This window comes from Carcharodon carcharias, chromosome 3 (genome assembly GCF_017639515.1).
Source record: "Carcharodon carcharias isolate sCarCar2 chromosome 3, sCarCar2.pri, whole genome shotgun sequence".
NCBI classification, from domain to species: domain Eukaryota; kingdom Metazoa; phylum Chordata; class Chondrichthyes; order Lamniformes; family Lamnidae; genus Carcharodon; species Carcharodon carcharias.
In genome coordinates, this window is record NC_054469.1 from 213,855,431 (window position 1) to 213,873,501 (window position 18,071).

Below are 18,071 nucleotides of genomic sequence, written 5' to 3' on the forward strand. Positions count from 1 at the left end.
CATCTAAAAGCAATCGAGAGTCTCTCTGCCGTATTTGTAATGGCCTTAAGTGAAATGCAGTGAGGGCTTATCTCTATTTTGACTGTTGTGAGGCCATAGTACAAAACTGTCCTTAAGCAGAGCGCAAAAATCATTAATACTGTATGAGAAACAAAAACTGGTAATGTGTTTGTCTCCTGCTCCCTTAGTGAGAATATTTTGTGTCCATCTGTTTAGGTTGTTTAGTGTTGCTAAGATATTCCTTCTTCCATGTTAATTATAGGATGTAGAGAGTGAATACCAATACAGACTGCTTGGGTCAATTGGCAAGCTTGTGTAATCTCTGTATAAATGCAATCTTTTAAAATTAATCTTCATTGCACAATATCATCCACAGTATTGGATGCTGTGTGGGAAAAGACATGTTATGCAAGAACTGTGGAAACTTCATTGTGTTGTTTCCACCTACAACTCTTAAAATGGAGAATTTTGGTAAAATGAATTAAACAAGTACTTCCCAGGAAAACATGTAGTCCAAACGGTGATCTACAGATTAAACACCAACAAATAACTCAAATTTGGTTGAGATTTTAATATACAGTTTGTTTCAATGTTTGCTTTTTTTATGGAGATGATTGTATCTAATGACATACAGTAATCTGTTAAATGCTATGTTCTTTGAATTTCAGCAATAACTGTCAAATATCATTAGAGATAATTAGGTGGAATGAGTTTTCATTTGGATTTAGTTTCTCTTTAATAATCCCCTGAATTTATTTTGAATTCTACATTCTTTGACAATAAAACTTGGTTTACCATGAATTTTATCATTTTAATTAATGTCATTGCACCAAGCTTAGATAATATATGTATATAATAACCATGGCTTCTATGGATCATTCTATCTAACATACATTCCTTTATCTTTTTAAAGGGTCGTCAATGTTTCATTACCAAAGAAAACCCGTAACAATGGGACACTGTACACTCACTTATTTCTCCACCATGTTGGCATACCACCTTGGCATGACAGTAATCACGTGTATGGCATTGGACACCTTACAACATACATGATTCCTAAACCCGAGGAAATCAACCTAATTACAGGAGAGACCGAGGCCCAAGTATGTGTTTTAAGAATGACGAACGGAAATATAATTAAAACTAAAGTTAGAAAAAGTGAGGCTCTCTGAGCTAGTGACAGCTCAACGCAGGTCCCTGGACAGACACAAACCCCTGGAATCACCTGAGCTTGAAGGAAGCCACATGAAGTTTCCACTTTATTTCGAGTATTAATTTGAATAGATTGAAAACATAGCAAGTTCAGACTGGGATACGGTTGGTGATTTGCTCCAAAATTAGTAGCAAATTGACATTGTATTTGGAAATGTGAAAAGAGGTGATTTCAGCAAAAGTAGCCATTTTACTTTAATTGTTAATGGGTTCGGCAGCTTAAAGCACTCATACCTCGCCTGTACTGCTGAGAGAAATGGTTTTAATCACTCATCTTCAATCATTGGAGATGTTAGTTGCCTGGTAAACAGTTGCTGTTTCAAGCTTTATAGTAGATTGTGTGGTTAATAATCATTGCCGCATAATTTTGCATTTCCTGGAACTGTACCATAGAGCCTAATTGGTGCTGCAAATGGTGCCTCTTCACCCGGAGTTTTCAGAAGACTCTAGGAACTTGATGCATTTTAAAATAACATTTGATTATATGTTGCCTTTCAGACAATGCCGTTTATTTTTGCTTTCTCAACTTCCTTTTCACTGATCAACCTAACTGCCTGGAAGTAGTACGCTGCATTATTAGGCGGGTGGGCATAAGTATTCTCCTGGCATAGTGAGAGACCCTTGCTTTCTTCAACATTAGCAAGACCAAAATCACCCTGTTTTCCGCCTTGCCCCCACCACCAGTCCCCAGAATCAATTTCCGATCATACTGACTTCCCTGGCTGGCTGCTTGAACTCAACCCATTGGTACACAGCCTCGGTATCTTGTTCAGCCTTGAGCTGAGCATTGAGCCCTATATTCAGTCCATCAGCCAGTACTGTCCATTTCCAACTTTGAAGCTTCACTTGACTGTCTCTAACTCAGTCCCCTTGTAGCTGAAATTCCCAGTCCATGCCTTAGTTACGTGAGACTTTATTTTTCCAAGATGTTCTCCACTGACTTCTCAACCTCTGTTTTATGTGAACTATAACTTTTCTGAAATTCCTTGGCTACCTGCACAAATTCCTCTTTACCTATCACTGGCTTCTTAGCCTCTTGCATTGGCACCCTACTCTCAGCATCTCTAAAATTCTCATCTTTGTCATCAAGAGTTTCTTTGGCCTGTTTTCTGCTATAACATCTAAGATCTCACTCTCTGCTTTCCTCCTCTCCCTCTGGTCGACTGTACCAACTCCTGTTCCCCTTTCTGGTAGAACCTTCATATCATGCCACATCTTTGGCTGCATTTTTGGTCACTGCCTCCTCTTGCTTGAATGTATGACTCACCTCAAGAAGCTTTGCTATGTTGAAGGTACTGTGAAACTAAAGTTGCTATAGCAATCTTGGTTCAGTGGGCGACCATATGCTCCATATTCAAGTTTTTGCATATGAAGGATTGAATTCAAGGTAGCAAAGCTATTTGGGAGGATTTGATATTTTGGGAAAAGTCTATATAGATACAACATTAAGATTCCATTTTATGGAAAAATGTGATGGTCTGGAGGTCCAGCTTAAGTATTGTTGTGATGTTGTTCAAGTCATTTTTTTCAGCGCCCTGACAAACATGTGATGTCTTGAGATTCTTATTAAAGTTCATCTGTAGCATGTGTAGGGAATACTCTGTTTTGTTACAGAAACAGTAAAGTTCAACAGACTGAAAGTAGAATAATTACATGGTAGTTAATCGACAAGAATGACTTGCAAGGTTTTGGATATGCAATAATTGTTGATGTAATGTAAATTAAATAAGTGGTGGGGAGGGTTCTGGAAAGGGGATACCTAGGCTTACAAAGCAAAAGGACATGGCAGCATTGCAGGTCAGCTATTTAGGTAGTGATACCCAGTGTGACAGGAAGGGACAGAGTGTGCTAACATTAAAAAAACAGCAGCAAATAGGGTCAAAAAGGAAAAACATGGTAAAAAGGCAAAACTAATGGCTCTTAAATGCATGTAGCATTCGGAACAAAATAATAGGGGTTAATGGGTATGATCTTCTAGCCATTATGGAGACGTGGTTACGAGGAGATTAAAGCTGGGGACTAAATATTCAGGGCTTTGTGACTTTTTGAAAGGGCAGGAAGGAACAGGTGGTAGGGTAGCTTTTTTAGTATGAGATGGAATAAGTACGATAGCAAGAAAGGATCTTTGATAGGGAGATGTAGAATCCATATGGGTGGAGGTAAGAAACAAGAAGAGGAAGACGACACTGGTGGGAGTGATCTATAGGCCCCCTGACAGCTATACTGTAGGACAGAGTATAAATCAGGAGATAATGAGGGCATGTAAAAAAGGCAGTACATTATTCATGGGTGACTTTAATCTTCATGTAGATTGGGAAAATCAAATTGGCAGAGGTAGACACGAGCAAGAATTCAGAGTGTATTTGGACAGTTTCTTAGAACAATATGTTGTGAATCCAACCAGGGGTCAGGCTGTTTTGGACCTGGTAATGATGAAGGTTTAATAAATGTAAAGGATCGCCTAGGAAAAAGTGACCATAATATGGTAGAATTTAGCATTCAGTTTGAGAATGAGAAACTTGGGTCTGAAACAACTGTGCTAAACTTAAATAAGAGTAATTACAATGGAATGAGGGTAGAGTTGGCTGGAGTGGACTGGGAGCAGTTTAGCAGAAGACGGTTGGTGAACAATGGCAAACGTTTAAGAAAATAGTTCATGACCCTCAACAAAGATATATCCCGATGAAGAAGAAGGATTCAGGGAAGGGAATAAACCAAACATAGTTAACCAAGGAAGTTAAGGGCAGTATCAAATTGAAAGAGAAAACATACAATGTGGCAAAGATTAGTGATTAGCCAGAGGATTGGGAAAGCTTTAAAAACCAACAAAAGATTACCAAAAAAAAGTAAAGAGGGAGAAAATAAACTTTGAGGGTAAACGAGCAAGTTATATAAAAATGAACAGTAAGAGCTTCTTTAAGTATATAGAAAGGAAGGGAGAGGCCAAAATGAACACAGGCCCCTTAGAGAATGAGGCTGAGGAAATAATAATGGGGAACCAGGAAATGGCAGAGGAGTTGAATAAATACTTTGCTTCAGTCTTCATGGTAGAAGATACTAATAGCATTCCAAAAATATTAAATAATGAAGGGGCAAAAGGTGGGGGAGGAAATAAATAGAATCACTAGACAAAAAATACTTGGAAAACTAATGGGGCTAAAGGCTGCTAAGTCCCCTGGACCTGATCTTAGGATATTAAAGGAAGTAGCTATAGAGATAGTGATGCATTGGTAGTAACCCTCTAAGAATCCTTAGATTCTGGAAAGGCCCCAGAGGACTGGAGAATGGCCAATGTAACACCCCTTTCCAAAAGGGGAGGGAGACAAAAAAACAGGTAACTTATAAGCCAGTTAGTTTAACATTGGTCATTGGAAAAATGTTGGAGCCTATTATAAAGGATGTAAGAAACTATTCTAAAGCATTTAGAAATACATAATCTAATCAAGCAGAGTCGTCTTTGCTTCATGAAGGGGAAATCATGCCTAACAAATTTATTAGAATTCTTTGAGGATGTAAGGAGCAGGTTAGATAAAGGGGAACCAGTAGACGGTAATATATTTGGATTTCCAAAAGGTGTTCAATAAGGTGCTGCATGTAAGGCTACTTAAGATAAGAGCCCATGGTGTTGGGGGTAGTATATTAGCATGGATAAATGATTGGCTAACTAATAGAAGACAGTTGGGATAAGGGCATTTTCAGGATGGCAACCTGTAACTATTGGAGTGCCACAGGGATCAGTGCTGGGGCCTCAATTATTTACAATATATACTAATGACTTAGATGAGGGAAGTGAATGTACTATCGCTAAGTGTGGATGACACAAAAATAGATGGGAAGGCAAGTGGTGAAGATGATGCAAGGAGACTGCAGAGCGATATAGACAGGTTAAGTGAGTGGGCAGAAACTTGGCAGATGGAATATAATGTGGGAAATGTGAAGTTATGCACTTTGGCAGGCAGAATAGAGGATCTGAATATTATTTAAGTGGAGAAAGACTGCAGAAGGCTGCAGCACAGAGGGATTTGGGAGTCCTTGTGCATGAATCCCAAAAAGCTAACATACAAGTTCAACAGGTAATAGGGAAGGCAGATGGAATGTTGGCCTTTATTTTAAAGGGAATGGAGTATAAAAATAGGGAAGTCTTGCTAAAACTATACATGGCACTAGTTAGACCACACCTAGAATACTGTGAGCAATTTTGGTCCCCTTATCTAAGGAAAGATATACTAGCATTGGAAGCAGTCCAGAGAAGGTTCACTAGGTTGATCCTGGGGATGGAGGGATTTTCTTATGAGGAGAGGTTGAGTAGGTTGGGCCTGTACTCATTGGAATTTAGGAGAATGGGAGGTGACCTTATTGAAACATAAGATTCTTAGGAGGCTTGACAGGGTAGATGCTGAGAAGATGTTTCCCCTTGTGGGAGAGCCTAGAGCGCATAATCTGAGTAAGGGAGCGCCCATTTAAAATGGAGATGAGGGGGAATTTATTCTCTGGGGGTAGTCAGCCTATGGAATTCTTTACATCAGAAGGCCTGGGGCTGGGTCATTAAGTATATTCAAGGCTGAGGTAGACATTTTTAATCAGTAAAAGGTTATGGGGAAGAGGCAGGAAAGTGGAGTTGAGGATTATCAGATCAGCCATGATCTAATAGGCGGAGCAGACTCGATGGGCTGAATGGCCTACTGCTCCTACGCCTTATAGTCGTCTTATGATCTTAATGTTGCCATTGGTAATATGTACCTGGATATTCATTTTAACAGCAGATGGATATTACGCATTAATCAAATCCCAGTGCTTATACTGGGTTATTTTATGCATTTCACTTTGTTAGGAGTTTTATTTTGTATTTTCTGGCTACTCTTCAGCTTCTCATTGAGCGAGAGATCTTGCTCCTTTCCTTTGCAGAATCAATTTGATCTTTATTTTTTTCTACAAAACCAGGAAACAGCAGATAGCATTGAAACTAAAGTTGCAGATCAGCCTGTTGCACACTGGCGTTCCAAACTCACCATCAATATCATGGCTGACAACTTCACCTTTGATGGATCTGCACTTCCTGCTGATGTACACAGATATTTGAAATTGTAAGTATATAACTAGTTGTAGATATTTTAAGCAAATCTTAATACATGTATTTGAGTATTGCTGAGAAAAGACATTTTGTTGAAGCTTTTTGTCTTGCACCCATCAGGACAATCGCAAGAATTCCAATGTTAGAGGAAGCAACAGCTTTATACTATATGAGATAAGTGCTGATTGGTTGGCAAGTGGACTCTAATTGGTAGAGGTGTTGCCATGGGGAATGCACCAGTTAATGGTCACTGACAGTCGACTGCCAAGCAATGTGGTATATGAATTTCAGTGCCAGTGTGATGCTAGGTATGTAGGCTGTACTGGCAGATTGTATCAAACAGCATGTCCCTTCCACTGTTGGCAACAGAGAAGGTACAGACTGTAGTCAACCAACTCATGTTTGCAAAATTCAAAACACAGCATCCAACATTAGATGTGATTCTGTGATTGGACAACATTTGCTAAATAATCCTCAGAGTATGTTAAAAATTACGCTGACAACCAATTTAAGATTGTCAGTCGGTCTAGCAGTGTGGCGCATTTGCGTGTACTGGAAACTATATATATTAATACACAGGGCCTTGTTCTTTGCAGACAGAAAGAACACGTACACATGTTGTGCTTGTCTCGGCTAAACAAAATAAGAAAGAGCCATCTGCTGGTTCATTTCTCAGGGCAATGCCTTGACCAATCAGAGTCAAGGTGCCTGGTTTAAATTTCAGTCAGTAATTGGCAGTTAACTGTCAGTCACCATTAACTGGCTCATTCTCCATGGCAACATCTCTACCAATTAGAGCCCACTTGCCAACCAATCAGCACTGTCTTCTCATACAGTATAAGTTATTATTTCCCCTGACATTAGTATTCCGATTGTCCTGATGAATGCAAGATGAAAAGTTTCAACAAAATGTCTTTTTTCAGCAATACTCAAGTTCTGTACTACCAAATGACTATTTGAATACAAGTATTACTAAGACATTTGTATTTATCTACCTATGTAAACTTTAATTAAATCTGTTAGAATGACTGCATGTTGTGACATTGGATTTTTTTTAGTAGAGAGTTCCTTTTGAGGGTGCATTTGGCAGGTGATAATACAAGGGAGGATCAGGCTGAATTTAAAAAGTATGAAGTATAGAAAGAAAATAGCGGTAAAGACAAGTATGAGCATACATTGACAGCCAACACAAAAAGGCACCCAAAGGTCTTCCATATGCATACTAACAGTAATTTGGATATCAGAGGAGTGGTGGGTCTGATTAAGAACCAAAATGTGCATTTTTGGAGGCAGAAGGCATGATTGAGGTATAATTGAGCACTTTGCATTGATGTTTATCAAGGAAAAAGACCTTTGCCAAAATTATGGTACATCAGGTGGTTGCCGGGGATGAGATAAAAATGAATAAAGAGGAGGTGCTAGTACTGCTGGTAGTTCTGAATAAGATACTTGCTCCAGATGGGATGCATCCTAGATTGCTGAAGGAAGTACCGATAGAAATTGCAGAAGTTGCCACAGCCTTCTAGTCCTCCTGAGATACAAGGTGGTGCCAAAGGACTGGAGGATTGCAAATGTTGCACCCTTGTTCAAAAAGATGGAGAATGATAAACCAGGCAATTATGCAGTAGTCAGTTTAATGTTCATGGTGGGGCAATTTTAAAAACAATAACCTTGGAGAAAATTAACAGCCACCTGGACAAACATGGGCTAATAAATGAAATCGTGTTTGACTAGCTTGATTGAGTTTTTTGATGAGATAACAGGGTGGATGAGGGCAGTGCAGTTGATGTTGTGCACATGGACCTCTAAATATCAAATACTAGGCTTGTTTGAAAAATAAAAGGGACAACAACATTATGGATGCAAAATTAGCTAAGGGATAGAAAATAGTTGTGGTGAATGGCTGCTTTTTGGACTGGAAGGAAGTATACGATAGAGTTCCCCAAGTTTCAGTGCTCGGACCAATTCTGTAGTGTACATTTTTAAAAATTTGTTCATGGTGTCACTGCGTAGGCTAGCGTTTATTGCCCATCCCTAATTACCCTTGTTCAGAGGGCATTTCAGAGTCAACTACATTGTTGTGGATCTGGAGTCACATGCAGGCCAGACTAGGTAAGGACAGCAGATTTCCTCCTCTAAATGACATTAGTGAGCCACATGGGCTTTTACAACAATCGACAATGGTTTCATGGTCATTAATCTTTTAATTCCAGATTTTCATTAAGTTTGGATTTGAACCCAAGTCCCCAGAGCATTGTCCTGGGCCTCTGGAATACTAGTTGAGTGACAATGCCAATACGCCATTACGTGAAAGTTGGGAAATTATTAAACATTGAGGAAGATGTTGGTAGGCTTCAGGAGAGCCTAGACAGGCTGGTGGAATGAGTGGAGACATGGCAGGTGAAATTCAGTGCTGTAAAGTATGAGGCGATACAATTTTGTTTGGAAGAATTAGCAGAAATTATACAAAATTATATAATTTTAAAGAGGGTGCTAGGAGAAGCCTGGGGGTGCTTGTGCACAAATCTTTGAAGGTGGCAGGACAAGATAATAAAGCAGTTAATAAAACAGGTGGAATCCCAGGCTTTCTAAATAGAGGTACAAAAGCCAGGTGCAATGCTAAAACTGTAGAAAACACTAGTCCGGCCCAGCTGGAGTATTGTCTAATTCTGGGCACCACACTTTTAGGAAGGATGTGAATGCTTTTTAGAGGATACAGAAGAGATTAAAAAGAAGGGGTACAGGGATGAGAGATTTTGGCTGTTTGGATAGACTAGAGAAGCTTGGGTTATTCTCCTAAGAGCAGAGAAGGCTACAAGATTTGAGAGGGGTTTATAAAATCATGAAACGTTTAGGCGGAGTAAATCCTTGTGCTTATGTGTGTTCAAATTCTACAGAAACTTTTTCCCTCATTGAAATGTTTTTCTAGCCAAGCATGATGGACTTATAAGCACAGGATCTGCTTTAGGAAGGAAGAATCATTCTGATCTTTAAAAAAAGTTTATATGATCAAGAACCACCTCTTTTTAACACTCCAGTTGTGATGTTTGGTATCTTAGGGTGCAGCATGGAAAGACTGTGCAGTATCTTCCTATACTGTTTGTTGATGAGCTAAGCAACCGAGTGAGGGATTTGAGGGTGAGTTTGTTTTATTTCCCCCCCTGTAACTGGAGAACCCCTTGTTATCATACTTAAATGTATGGATGTGCTTCATTCCATGTTCAGTCACTGCCAAATTTCGTCTTATGACAAAAGTTGGAAAAGGTTTTTAAAAATATTTCCTTGCCCTATCCTCTTTCTTCCTGATCCTTGCCAGGCAACTTGCTGTGTTGCTCGCTGTTCTCGAACCACCCACTGGGAGGTACTAAAGAGCTCCTTAGGCTCTCCTACTTAGTGTAGGAGCATCTGGCTTCGCCATGCTGATATGTTTGAAATCTGTAACTCGTGGAAAATCATAATTGTTAATTCCCAATTTACCAGTCTGTGGTTAAAAAGCACCAGTGTTCCAATCTGTTGCCTAAGATATTTCCAAGAAATAATACATTTTCATTTGGATGGTAATCTCTGGTCCACTCACTATATGGTGAATGGCAAATCTCAAAGTAAAGGAGCAATCACCACTTGTAACTCTTTCGAGTACAAACACGTTTCCATCTGTTAATCACCGCTTGTATAGCATGGCAGCTTAGAAGCCCAGTAAATTATACCCAGTAATTTACTAATGAACAGAGGGAAGTAATGATTGGATTAGACTTGATGTTTGAATCCTTTGTGTACTAGTATGTTTTGTGAAGTTCTGCTAGATTGTGCTTCCAATCAAAAAACGGTTGTAAATTGGATATTTTAGAGCAAAGTTGCATTTGTTTCCTTTGAACTAATCTCTTTCAGTGCTCCAAACCCTTTTCACCTTTTCAGAACAATATACTTTCTGTTGTCTAATACTGAGAACCTTTATATTGCAGGTTATAAATGCTACAGCAATTACGTTACCTCTTACCATCTCTTATGATGCTATATCACTTGGGAAGCTAAGGTTTTGGACCCACATGCAAGAGGCTGTCTATTCATTACAACGCTTTGGTATACCCTGTGCTCTTGAAAATGGCCAGCTACTTTTTGTTTTCAAATGTGTTCTTATTTATTAGCAAATTGAGGGATGTCAGTATTGAGGAATGGGAGTCTCCCCTATTTTGGGCACCTATATTAATATTTGTTATACTGGCATAACATCTCATTGAGCAAAACTTCAACGCTGGCATTAAGACATATCTCAGAAGAGCATATTTTACTGTACCAGTTCTGCATTTCCATTTCTCATCTCAACAGTCCTGTGCCATGTCCTTTGTTTGCTGATTTAGAGCTGTATTATGGGTAACGCTGCATTGTGTGCCATGCCTCTGGGTCCTGAGTTAGAGCTACCCAATATTTCAGTCTTGAAGAATTTTATTACTGAACTGTGCAGTAGTGCGTCATGCACACTTATCAGTAATTTGGCAGTTTTTCTAAGAATATTGTAGGTATTTTTGCAGACCAGTGGAATCCATATGAACTGTTTCAATTATACTTTTAATTAACTTCTTGCTGTTTATTTGGCAAGCCATGTCAAGTACTGGAATATTGTTGTTAGCATTATCCAATTGATTGTTGCTACATTAATCACATCTCTCTCCCCTTAATTCACTGTGGATTTAAAAAAAATAAATCAAGGTTGGAAAAAGAGCCATTTCGTCATGAAAGCTCATCCTTTATGTGCATCAGCTCTCATTATTGGAAATAATCATCTTTTAAATGACTCCAATAAGAGCCTATACCTCTCTTTGCTTTAGTGCTTGGCATTTTGAGTAAAGGTGTTCTTCTGAGATGTTTTAAATTTATTCTTTGCTAATAGGAAGTTGACTTAATGCTGTGCTTAATTGCTTTGTGAATGACATTGAAGTATACACTCGGAATGTTAAAAATTACAAATCACACCATTCACTTGTAATTTTCTTTGCTTTGGACGTAGTGATTATAATTTGTCTGTAATTCCTGCTGGAGGCAACTCCGCCTTCAGGATGAAAATCTCTTCACAGCTGCACCATCTCATCTGCAGAAGACCCAGCTGTTGAATTATTTTACATGAATTATAATGGTACTAATTATTTTGAAATTTGTATAGTTGCCAGGATTATTTTTGATCCTTAACCCCAGAAATTGCATTATAGGAAGGAAGGTTGTTTACTTTAGCCGATTTTTATTTTTAGCTAATGTTTTCTTCCTCTCTTCACGACGTGCATTTTAGGTTTCACTGAAAAAGATGTCGATGAAGTAAAAGGGATCTTTGTAGACACCAACCTCTACTTCTTAGCTTTAACATTCTTTGTCGCAGCATTCCATGTAAGTTATAGTTAAGTCAGAAGCTTTATTCCCTTGGGGACTATTCTATCTGTTGTCCAGCATACTTAGACTTGGGGACACTTTCCAGTGAGAAAAAGCCACATGCGTAGTTAAAGATTGTTTCATTGGGGTGTTTGGTTGAATGTAACTTGTCTAATTCAAAAAAAACCAATGCACATAAGAGAACTGTTTTGAGGGAGACAATTTTTTTAATGCTGCTCTTCAATAATTCCACAGGTCAGATTTTGAAATCAGCAGCTAATTCTACCTGGTTATGCTAGCTTTGCTTGTAAGATCTACAGGATATTTCCTGGGTGGTATTCAAAATTATACGAAGTATTAGAAGGAATAAATGTAATATTTTCAAAGCAAAATGTATTTAAGCTTCAATTCTGTGTTCCTACTGGTGGATATGTGTATGATTGAACAAATGAGCACTTAAACTTTTATTAGTACCTGCAACGTGGAGAATACTCTGTTCATTCCCAGTCTGAGGACAGGCATGCCTTTGCCATTGCTGTTCTGTATCCAGCTGCTAGAACGTGGGCCACTCTGTCTCACCTGATTTTCCAACCTTTTCACTGAAGCACTTTTCACAGAAAGGGCCTGGTTGAGATTGAGATTTCTAAACATTGCATTTCAGGGGCGTAGTTCCATATGTGAAGCTGATGCTTACTGCATTCAACAATATTGGTAAAATTGAGGTTGAGGCAGTGCAGTGACATGCAATTGCCAGCATCTAACGTGACAGCAAAAAAGAATCCACAAGCATGGATTATGTTTTTATTGCTTTGAAATATCTCTTCACCTGTGCCTTTAGTTATCTACCCTAGATTCCCTGCTAAGTTTCTGCAGTCTCCAGTTTCTTTTAGCAATTTGGGGCATTTTTCTATATTTAAAGGTTTTATTTGAATGCAAGTTATTGTTGCAGTCCTGCACTAAATATGTATTTGCCTTTTTGTGCAGCTCCTGTTTGATTTCTTAGCTTTTAAGAATGACATTACATTTTGGAGGCGGAAGAAAAGCATGGTTGGCATGTCCACAAAAGCAGGTAAGAGCTAAATGCCGTTTAATGAACAGCACCCATATTTTTATGGACAGGCAACAAATGCTGCACTGACATCTTAGTCATTGCTGTGATTGCAATGTCTCTATCAGCTTGCTTTGTACAGAATCCATTTGTTTAGCTTTATTGCCCTTGGACATCCTATTTTGGCTTGCAGTATAGATGGAAGGCTTAGTTTCCAGGACAGGCTGGTTTACTGATATCTTGAGGCTCCTAAAATCCATTTTTACAATAAGCCACATAAGTAAAACTAATGGAGATTCCTTTAATAAGCAAGCTGTTAAAATGTGTTGTTTTTATTTTTAAACTAAATTACCCCATTCTTTTCTCTCTACATTTATAAATGTGCTGCTTTGTTGTCCAGTTATAAGTTTGTTGAAACTAACATAGGGAAAAATACTGCTGTGTCCTTGTAGCCATTTCAGTTGATTTGCATCAGCAAAACATGAATATGATGAGCATTATTGGGTGTATAGATTCTTTTTACTTAATCATTGTTGAAATGCAGTCCCATCTAAAACGTCCATATTTAAAACTGGCAGTCTCTTATATCTGCCAAAAAACATTAACCATTTCAATTTGCATTACTGTAATAAGAGCAAAATACTGCAGATGCTGGAAATCTGAAACAAAAACAAAAACTGCTGGAAAAACTCGGCAGGTCTGACAGCATCAGTGGAAAGGAAGACAGAGTTAACGTTTTGAGTCCGTATGACTCTTCATCAGAATGGTTCAGTTCTGATGAAGTGTCATACGGACTTGAAGCATTAACTGTGTCTTCCTTTCCACAGATGCTGTCAGGCCTGCTGAATTTTTCCAGCAGATTTTTTGTTCCATTTGCATTACTGTTGGTTTCAAAGTTGGTAGTTACAGGATTGTGAGTGCTGTGCTTCTGGCAGAAACAACTTGGCGTACTCGCTAGTTTACAGCCTTCAGTTCCCTTGGGCGTCCATTTCTTCTACAGTTCAAAATGCTGATTTAATATCACTGAAACTTGTTCCAAAGCCTCAATCCACGACATAGGAGAAAGATGGAGAAAGTGAATGATAAGACAAGAAGAGTGGTGGTATTGTAAACCTGGGTGGAACTTTGGCAGCTTGTTAGTACCTGAACGGTCAGATCTGGTCACTGTGGTTAACACACTGCTGTTCAACCAATACTGTGAGATATTGAAATTTCAGTTGGTGTTTGTTTACCACTGACATTGAGCAATGATGCATCCTCACTTGGGATTTGACACAGATTTGGTCAATGCTGTTAGATACTGCCAGACTCGGTGGAATATATATTTTTTCATATCTAAATTAAAATACATCTTTTTCCATATTAAAATTTGCTCAGCAACCACTCAAAGCCAACTAACTAGAATCATTTTAAATTTTCCTAGCTCTACCACATCATATCAGTCATTATGTATAGTGGACAAATTGTATTAATGTGATAACCCTGTTGTAAGCAGTGGGGACTGTAACACTGTTATAATAGAATAGTTGTTTTGCATTCTGAATGAGCTTCAATTCCTGATCTCTATTGTTAATGAATCTTCGATGGAACAGTGTCAATAATTGGCTAAAAACAAAACACTGCGGATGCTGGAAATCTGAAACAAAAACAGAAAATGGTGGAAAAACGCAGCAGAGTTTTTCCAGCATTTTCTGTTTTTGTCAATAATTGGCTTTTGTGATCCCTAGCCTAAGGATGGGTGGGAGAAACAGTTCTTGATGATGGAAAGTACATGTGTGACTGTAGAATGTATGATGGCCTTACAAGTTCACATTCTCGGGGAGACATGGGTTCATATTCCACTATGGCAGCTAGTGGAATTTAATTCAATTAATAAATACCGGAATTGAGAACTAGTCTCAGTAATGCTGAGCATGAAGCTATCATTGATTGTTGTAAAAATCAATCTTTTTCACTAGTGTTTAAAGGACACTAATGGTACTGTAGGGAAGGAAATCTGCTATCCTTAACCCGTCTGGCCTACATGTGACTTCAGACCCACAGCAATGTTGCTGACTCTTAACTACCCCCTCAAATGGCCTAGCAGCCACTCATTTCAAGGACAATTAGAGATGGACAACAAATGCTGGCCTTGCCAGCAATACCCACATATCATGAAAGTATGAAAAAAAGTCTACTCACTTTTTAGACTGCTGATTGCTCAAGTTCTGAACTGTAAGGCCTTTTAAGGAGAGAAAATTGGAGGAGCAGGAGTCTTGGTCTCTGTGTGCTTGTTTATATTTTGAACAGAGCCACACAACTGTGTTAAATATTTGACCTGTTGATGGTAGCCAATAACTTAAGAAAACTAAGTAAGTGATTAGTAGAATGTAACTTTTTTCTCCCCTTGGTCTCTCCTACAGTGCTTTGGCGATGCTTTAGTACTATTGTGGTATTTCTTTTCCTTTTGGATGAGCAGACCAGTTTATTAGTCCTTATTCCAGCTGGCATTGGTGCAATTATAGAGGTAAAGTAAAAATCCAGAATTATGGACAAGATCAATATCTACTTGGGTATTGGATCAACCTTTAAAACACTTAAAATATTTGAATTGCTTTTTAACTTTGCGATTATTTTTAGTTTGTATTTAAATGAATGTAACTTGTACGCTTCTTTATTCTGCAGGTCTGGAAAGTTAAGAAAGCCTTTAAGTTGACAGTTAAATGGCATGGTTTGCGACCAATATTTCAGGTGAAGTATGAGAAAAGCTGGAATGTTTTTTTACATGTGCAGTAGAGATGACTTTAAATTCACTGTGCAATGAAATATTTGCTTGAGCTTGCTTTTAAGTTGTGGGGTCAGCTGAGTCCTTCAAATGTTAGGAAGTCAAGGGTTCAGCCTGAATGATTGTACGTAGGAAGTAATTGGTGGTATTAGCCTTTTTTTAAATTCCATATGATTTTTATTTTAAAGTCATCACTACAACTCGTTGGTGGAGTAGCTTAGCCACCAATGTATGGTAGACTAGTAGGTATAGAATCCCAAAAGTCATGAGTCCATGCCTATCTGCCCATGGCAAGTTGTGAAATAAGTATAAAAATTATCATCCTTGCCAACTTAGAAGTCGTGGACGAATGTCCACAATAGAATTGGTAGACGTGACCACTACCCAATCCATTTAAAAGGGAAAAAAACACCATCACCACAAAGTTTTTCTCCATTGTGTAGTGTGCACTAATATTTGGTAATTGAGACAGACTAAGAAATACTTGACATCCCTGAGGTGCTGTGGATTGTTGTTAACAGAATTACATACCCCACAATTTATCCCTCAACCAACCTCCCCACTCATTTGTTTGTGGGACTTTGTCCTGAGGAAATTGGCTGCTGCATTTCCCTACATTACAACAGTGACTACATTTCAGAAGTACTTCAATAGCTATGAAACACTTCGGGACATCTTGACATGATGAAATGCATCGTGAAAATCAACAACAAAATCATTTTTTAAGCTCCTTTTTTAATGCAGAAAAGGTGCCTTATGCCTTTCATGGAGGCATAATCAGATAAAGGTGTATCCCAAATCAAAGAAAGAAATATTAGATAAGGTGGTAAAAAGACTTGGTTAAAGAAGAACATTTTAAGGAAAGTCTTTGAAGAGAAAATGTAAAAGGAGAGGCAGAGCTGTTTGAGCAGGAGGTAGTTTCAGAGCTGGGACCTAGGTGGCTAAGACATGGCCATCAATGAAGGGGTATAGGAAGGGGCAATGAGCTAGATGCCAGAGGTAAATAAGTGGAGAACTTGGGAGCAGTTTGAAGGCCTAATTGAGGCTCCAGAGGGGTAACACCATGAATGGGTTTCAACACATGGATGATAATTTTAAACTGGAAGCTTTGGGGGACAGATAGTGAATCTTGATTAGTGAAGACATAGGCGAGCAGGCTAGTACAGCAGAGTTTTGGATGAGCTGAAATTTTCTAAGTTTGGAGCATCGACCAGGGGATCACTGGAATAGTCTGGAGGTGACAAAGGCATGAATGAGTGTTTTGACAGCTGAGTCAGGATCGGAGCTGGGTGATATTATGCAGGTGATGGAACAGATGTGAGGCCTAAAATTTGACTCTGTCTATCAAGGTGTTAAACCAATTGAGGTTGTATTTGATGGTAATGGCATGGAGTTAGTGAATCTTAAAGAAAAGTTTATCTAATGCAAAGAAAGTTTAATGGGATTGTTGTCAAGCCAGCAGGAGGTTGGCCTCGTGGAGAGATGGCGGAGAAGTTAGATGTGGGATTAGAGCTAGAGTAGCGTGGTGGGGGTATGTGTGATTAGCTGAGAAGAATTTGGCTGGAGTCAAGTCTTTTCCTCATCAGTTCTCACAAGGACTTTTGGGGAAGGCCTGCTGGATAGAAGGTATCTGACTTTTTCTCCTCCCTAGCCCTAGGATGCTGTGGCCAGATTTTATCAGCCACTACTTAAATGAAATAAGATAACTCAGTCTGTACTAGGGCATTCCTTTTTATGTATATTTGTAAGTTGTCTGTGACAAATATAAATTTAGATGAGCAGGAAAATTGATTACTTTGAGTGTCCATTACTTGCAGTTTGGAACATTTGATGAATCTGAAAAAAAGACTGAAGAATACGACACTCAGGTATTTGGTTTATTTATGCTATTCTACTTGGGCTTGGCATGGATGTTTAAGAAAATGAATATAATATCCAGTTGAAATTTTATGGGCTTTGGATTTTGTGCATCACAGTCTACACCTGAGTATATTTAATATGCATTACCCCAATATGAGCCCATGTTGACTCCTGTATGAACGACTGCTAACTGAATCTAAATAAACCAAAGTGAAATATTGAAGGGTTTGATGACATTTTTAAGAAATGTATGTTCATTTTCATAACATATAGTGGATATGATGCTCTCAGTCCATTTTAAACATGTTCTGATGGTTGTGGATTTTTATCCCCCTCTGTTTAGGCAATGAAATACTTGTCCTACGTACTTTATCCACTTTGTTTTGGTGGAGCAGTGTATTCCTTATTAAATATAAAGTACAAAAGGTAAACTATTAATGGCCTTTGCATTAAACTTGATTTATTTTTGAAACTTCAAGGAAAGGTTATCTAGTGCATTGGATTTACAATATTTCATATCTTTTCAGTTGGTACTCATGGCTGATAAATAGTTTAGTTAACGGTAAGTGTCTCTCGCACATTGTTTTGTTAACTTGAGTTGTTTTTCTAGATACAGTCATTTATACATTTGCTTTATGTTTGTTTTTTTCCCGCATGGCCATTAAAATGCTGGCGTGGTTGTTGCAGGTGTTTATGCGTTTGGATTCCTGTTTATGCTGCCTCAACTGTTCGTTAATTATAAGGTTAGTAATCAGACT

The 18,071-nt window shown here is 38.5% G+C and overlaps 1 protein-coding gene across 1 annotated transcript in view; it reads left to right on the forward strand.

The window, feature by feature from the left end:
* Positions 1-18,071, forward strand: part of clptm1l (CLPTM1 like) — a 32,154-nt gene that overhangs the window by 7,947 nt on the left and 6,136 nt on the right. The window contains exons 3-14 of the mRNA XM_041184570.1: positions 914-1,103; positions 6,154-6,296; positions 9,343-9,421; positions 10,246-10,363; positions 11,565-11,659; positions 12,626-12,710; positions 15,092-15,195; positions 15,354-15,419; positions 17,271-17,321; positions 17,657-17,739; positions 17,841-17,875; positions 18,001-18,056. Of these exons, the coding sequence (XP_041040504.1) occupies positions 914-1,103; positions 6,154-6,296; positions 9,343-9,421; positions 10,246-10,363; positions 11,565-11,659; positions 12,626-12,710; positions 15,092-15,195; positions 15,354-15,419; positions 17,271-17,321; positions 17,657-17,739; positions 17,841-17,875; positions 18,001-18,056 (1,105 nt within the window). The remainder of the gene's footprint in view (positions 1-913; positions 1,104-6,153; positions 6,297-9,342; positions 9,422-10,245; positions 10,364-11,564; positions 11,660-12,625; positions 12,711-15,091; positions 15,196-15,353; positions 15,420-17,270; positions 17,322-17,656; positions 17,740-17,840; positions 17,876-18,000; positions 18,057-18,071) is intronic.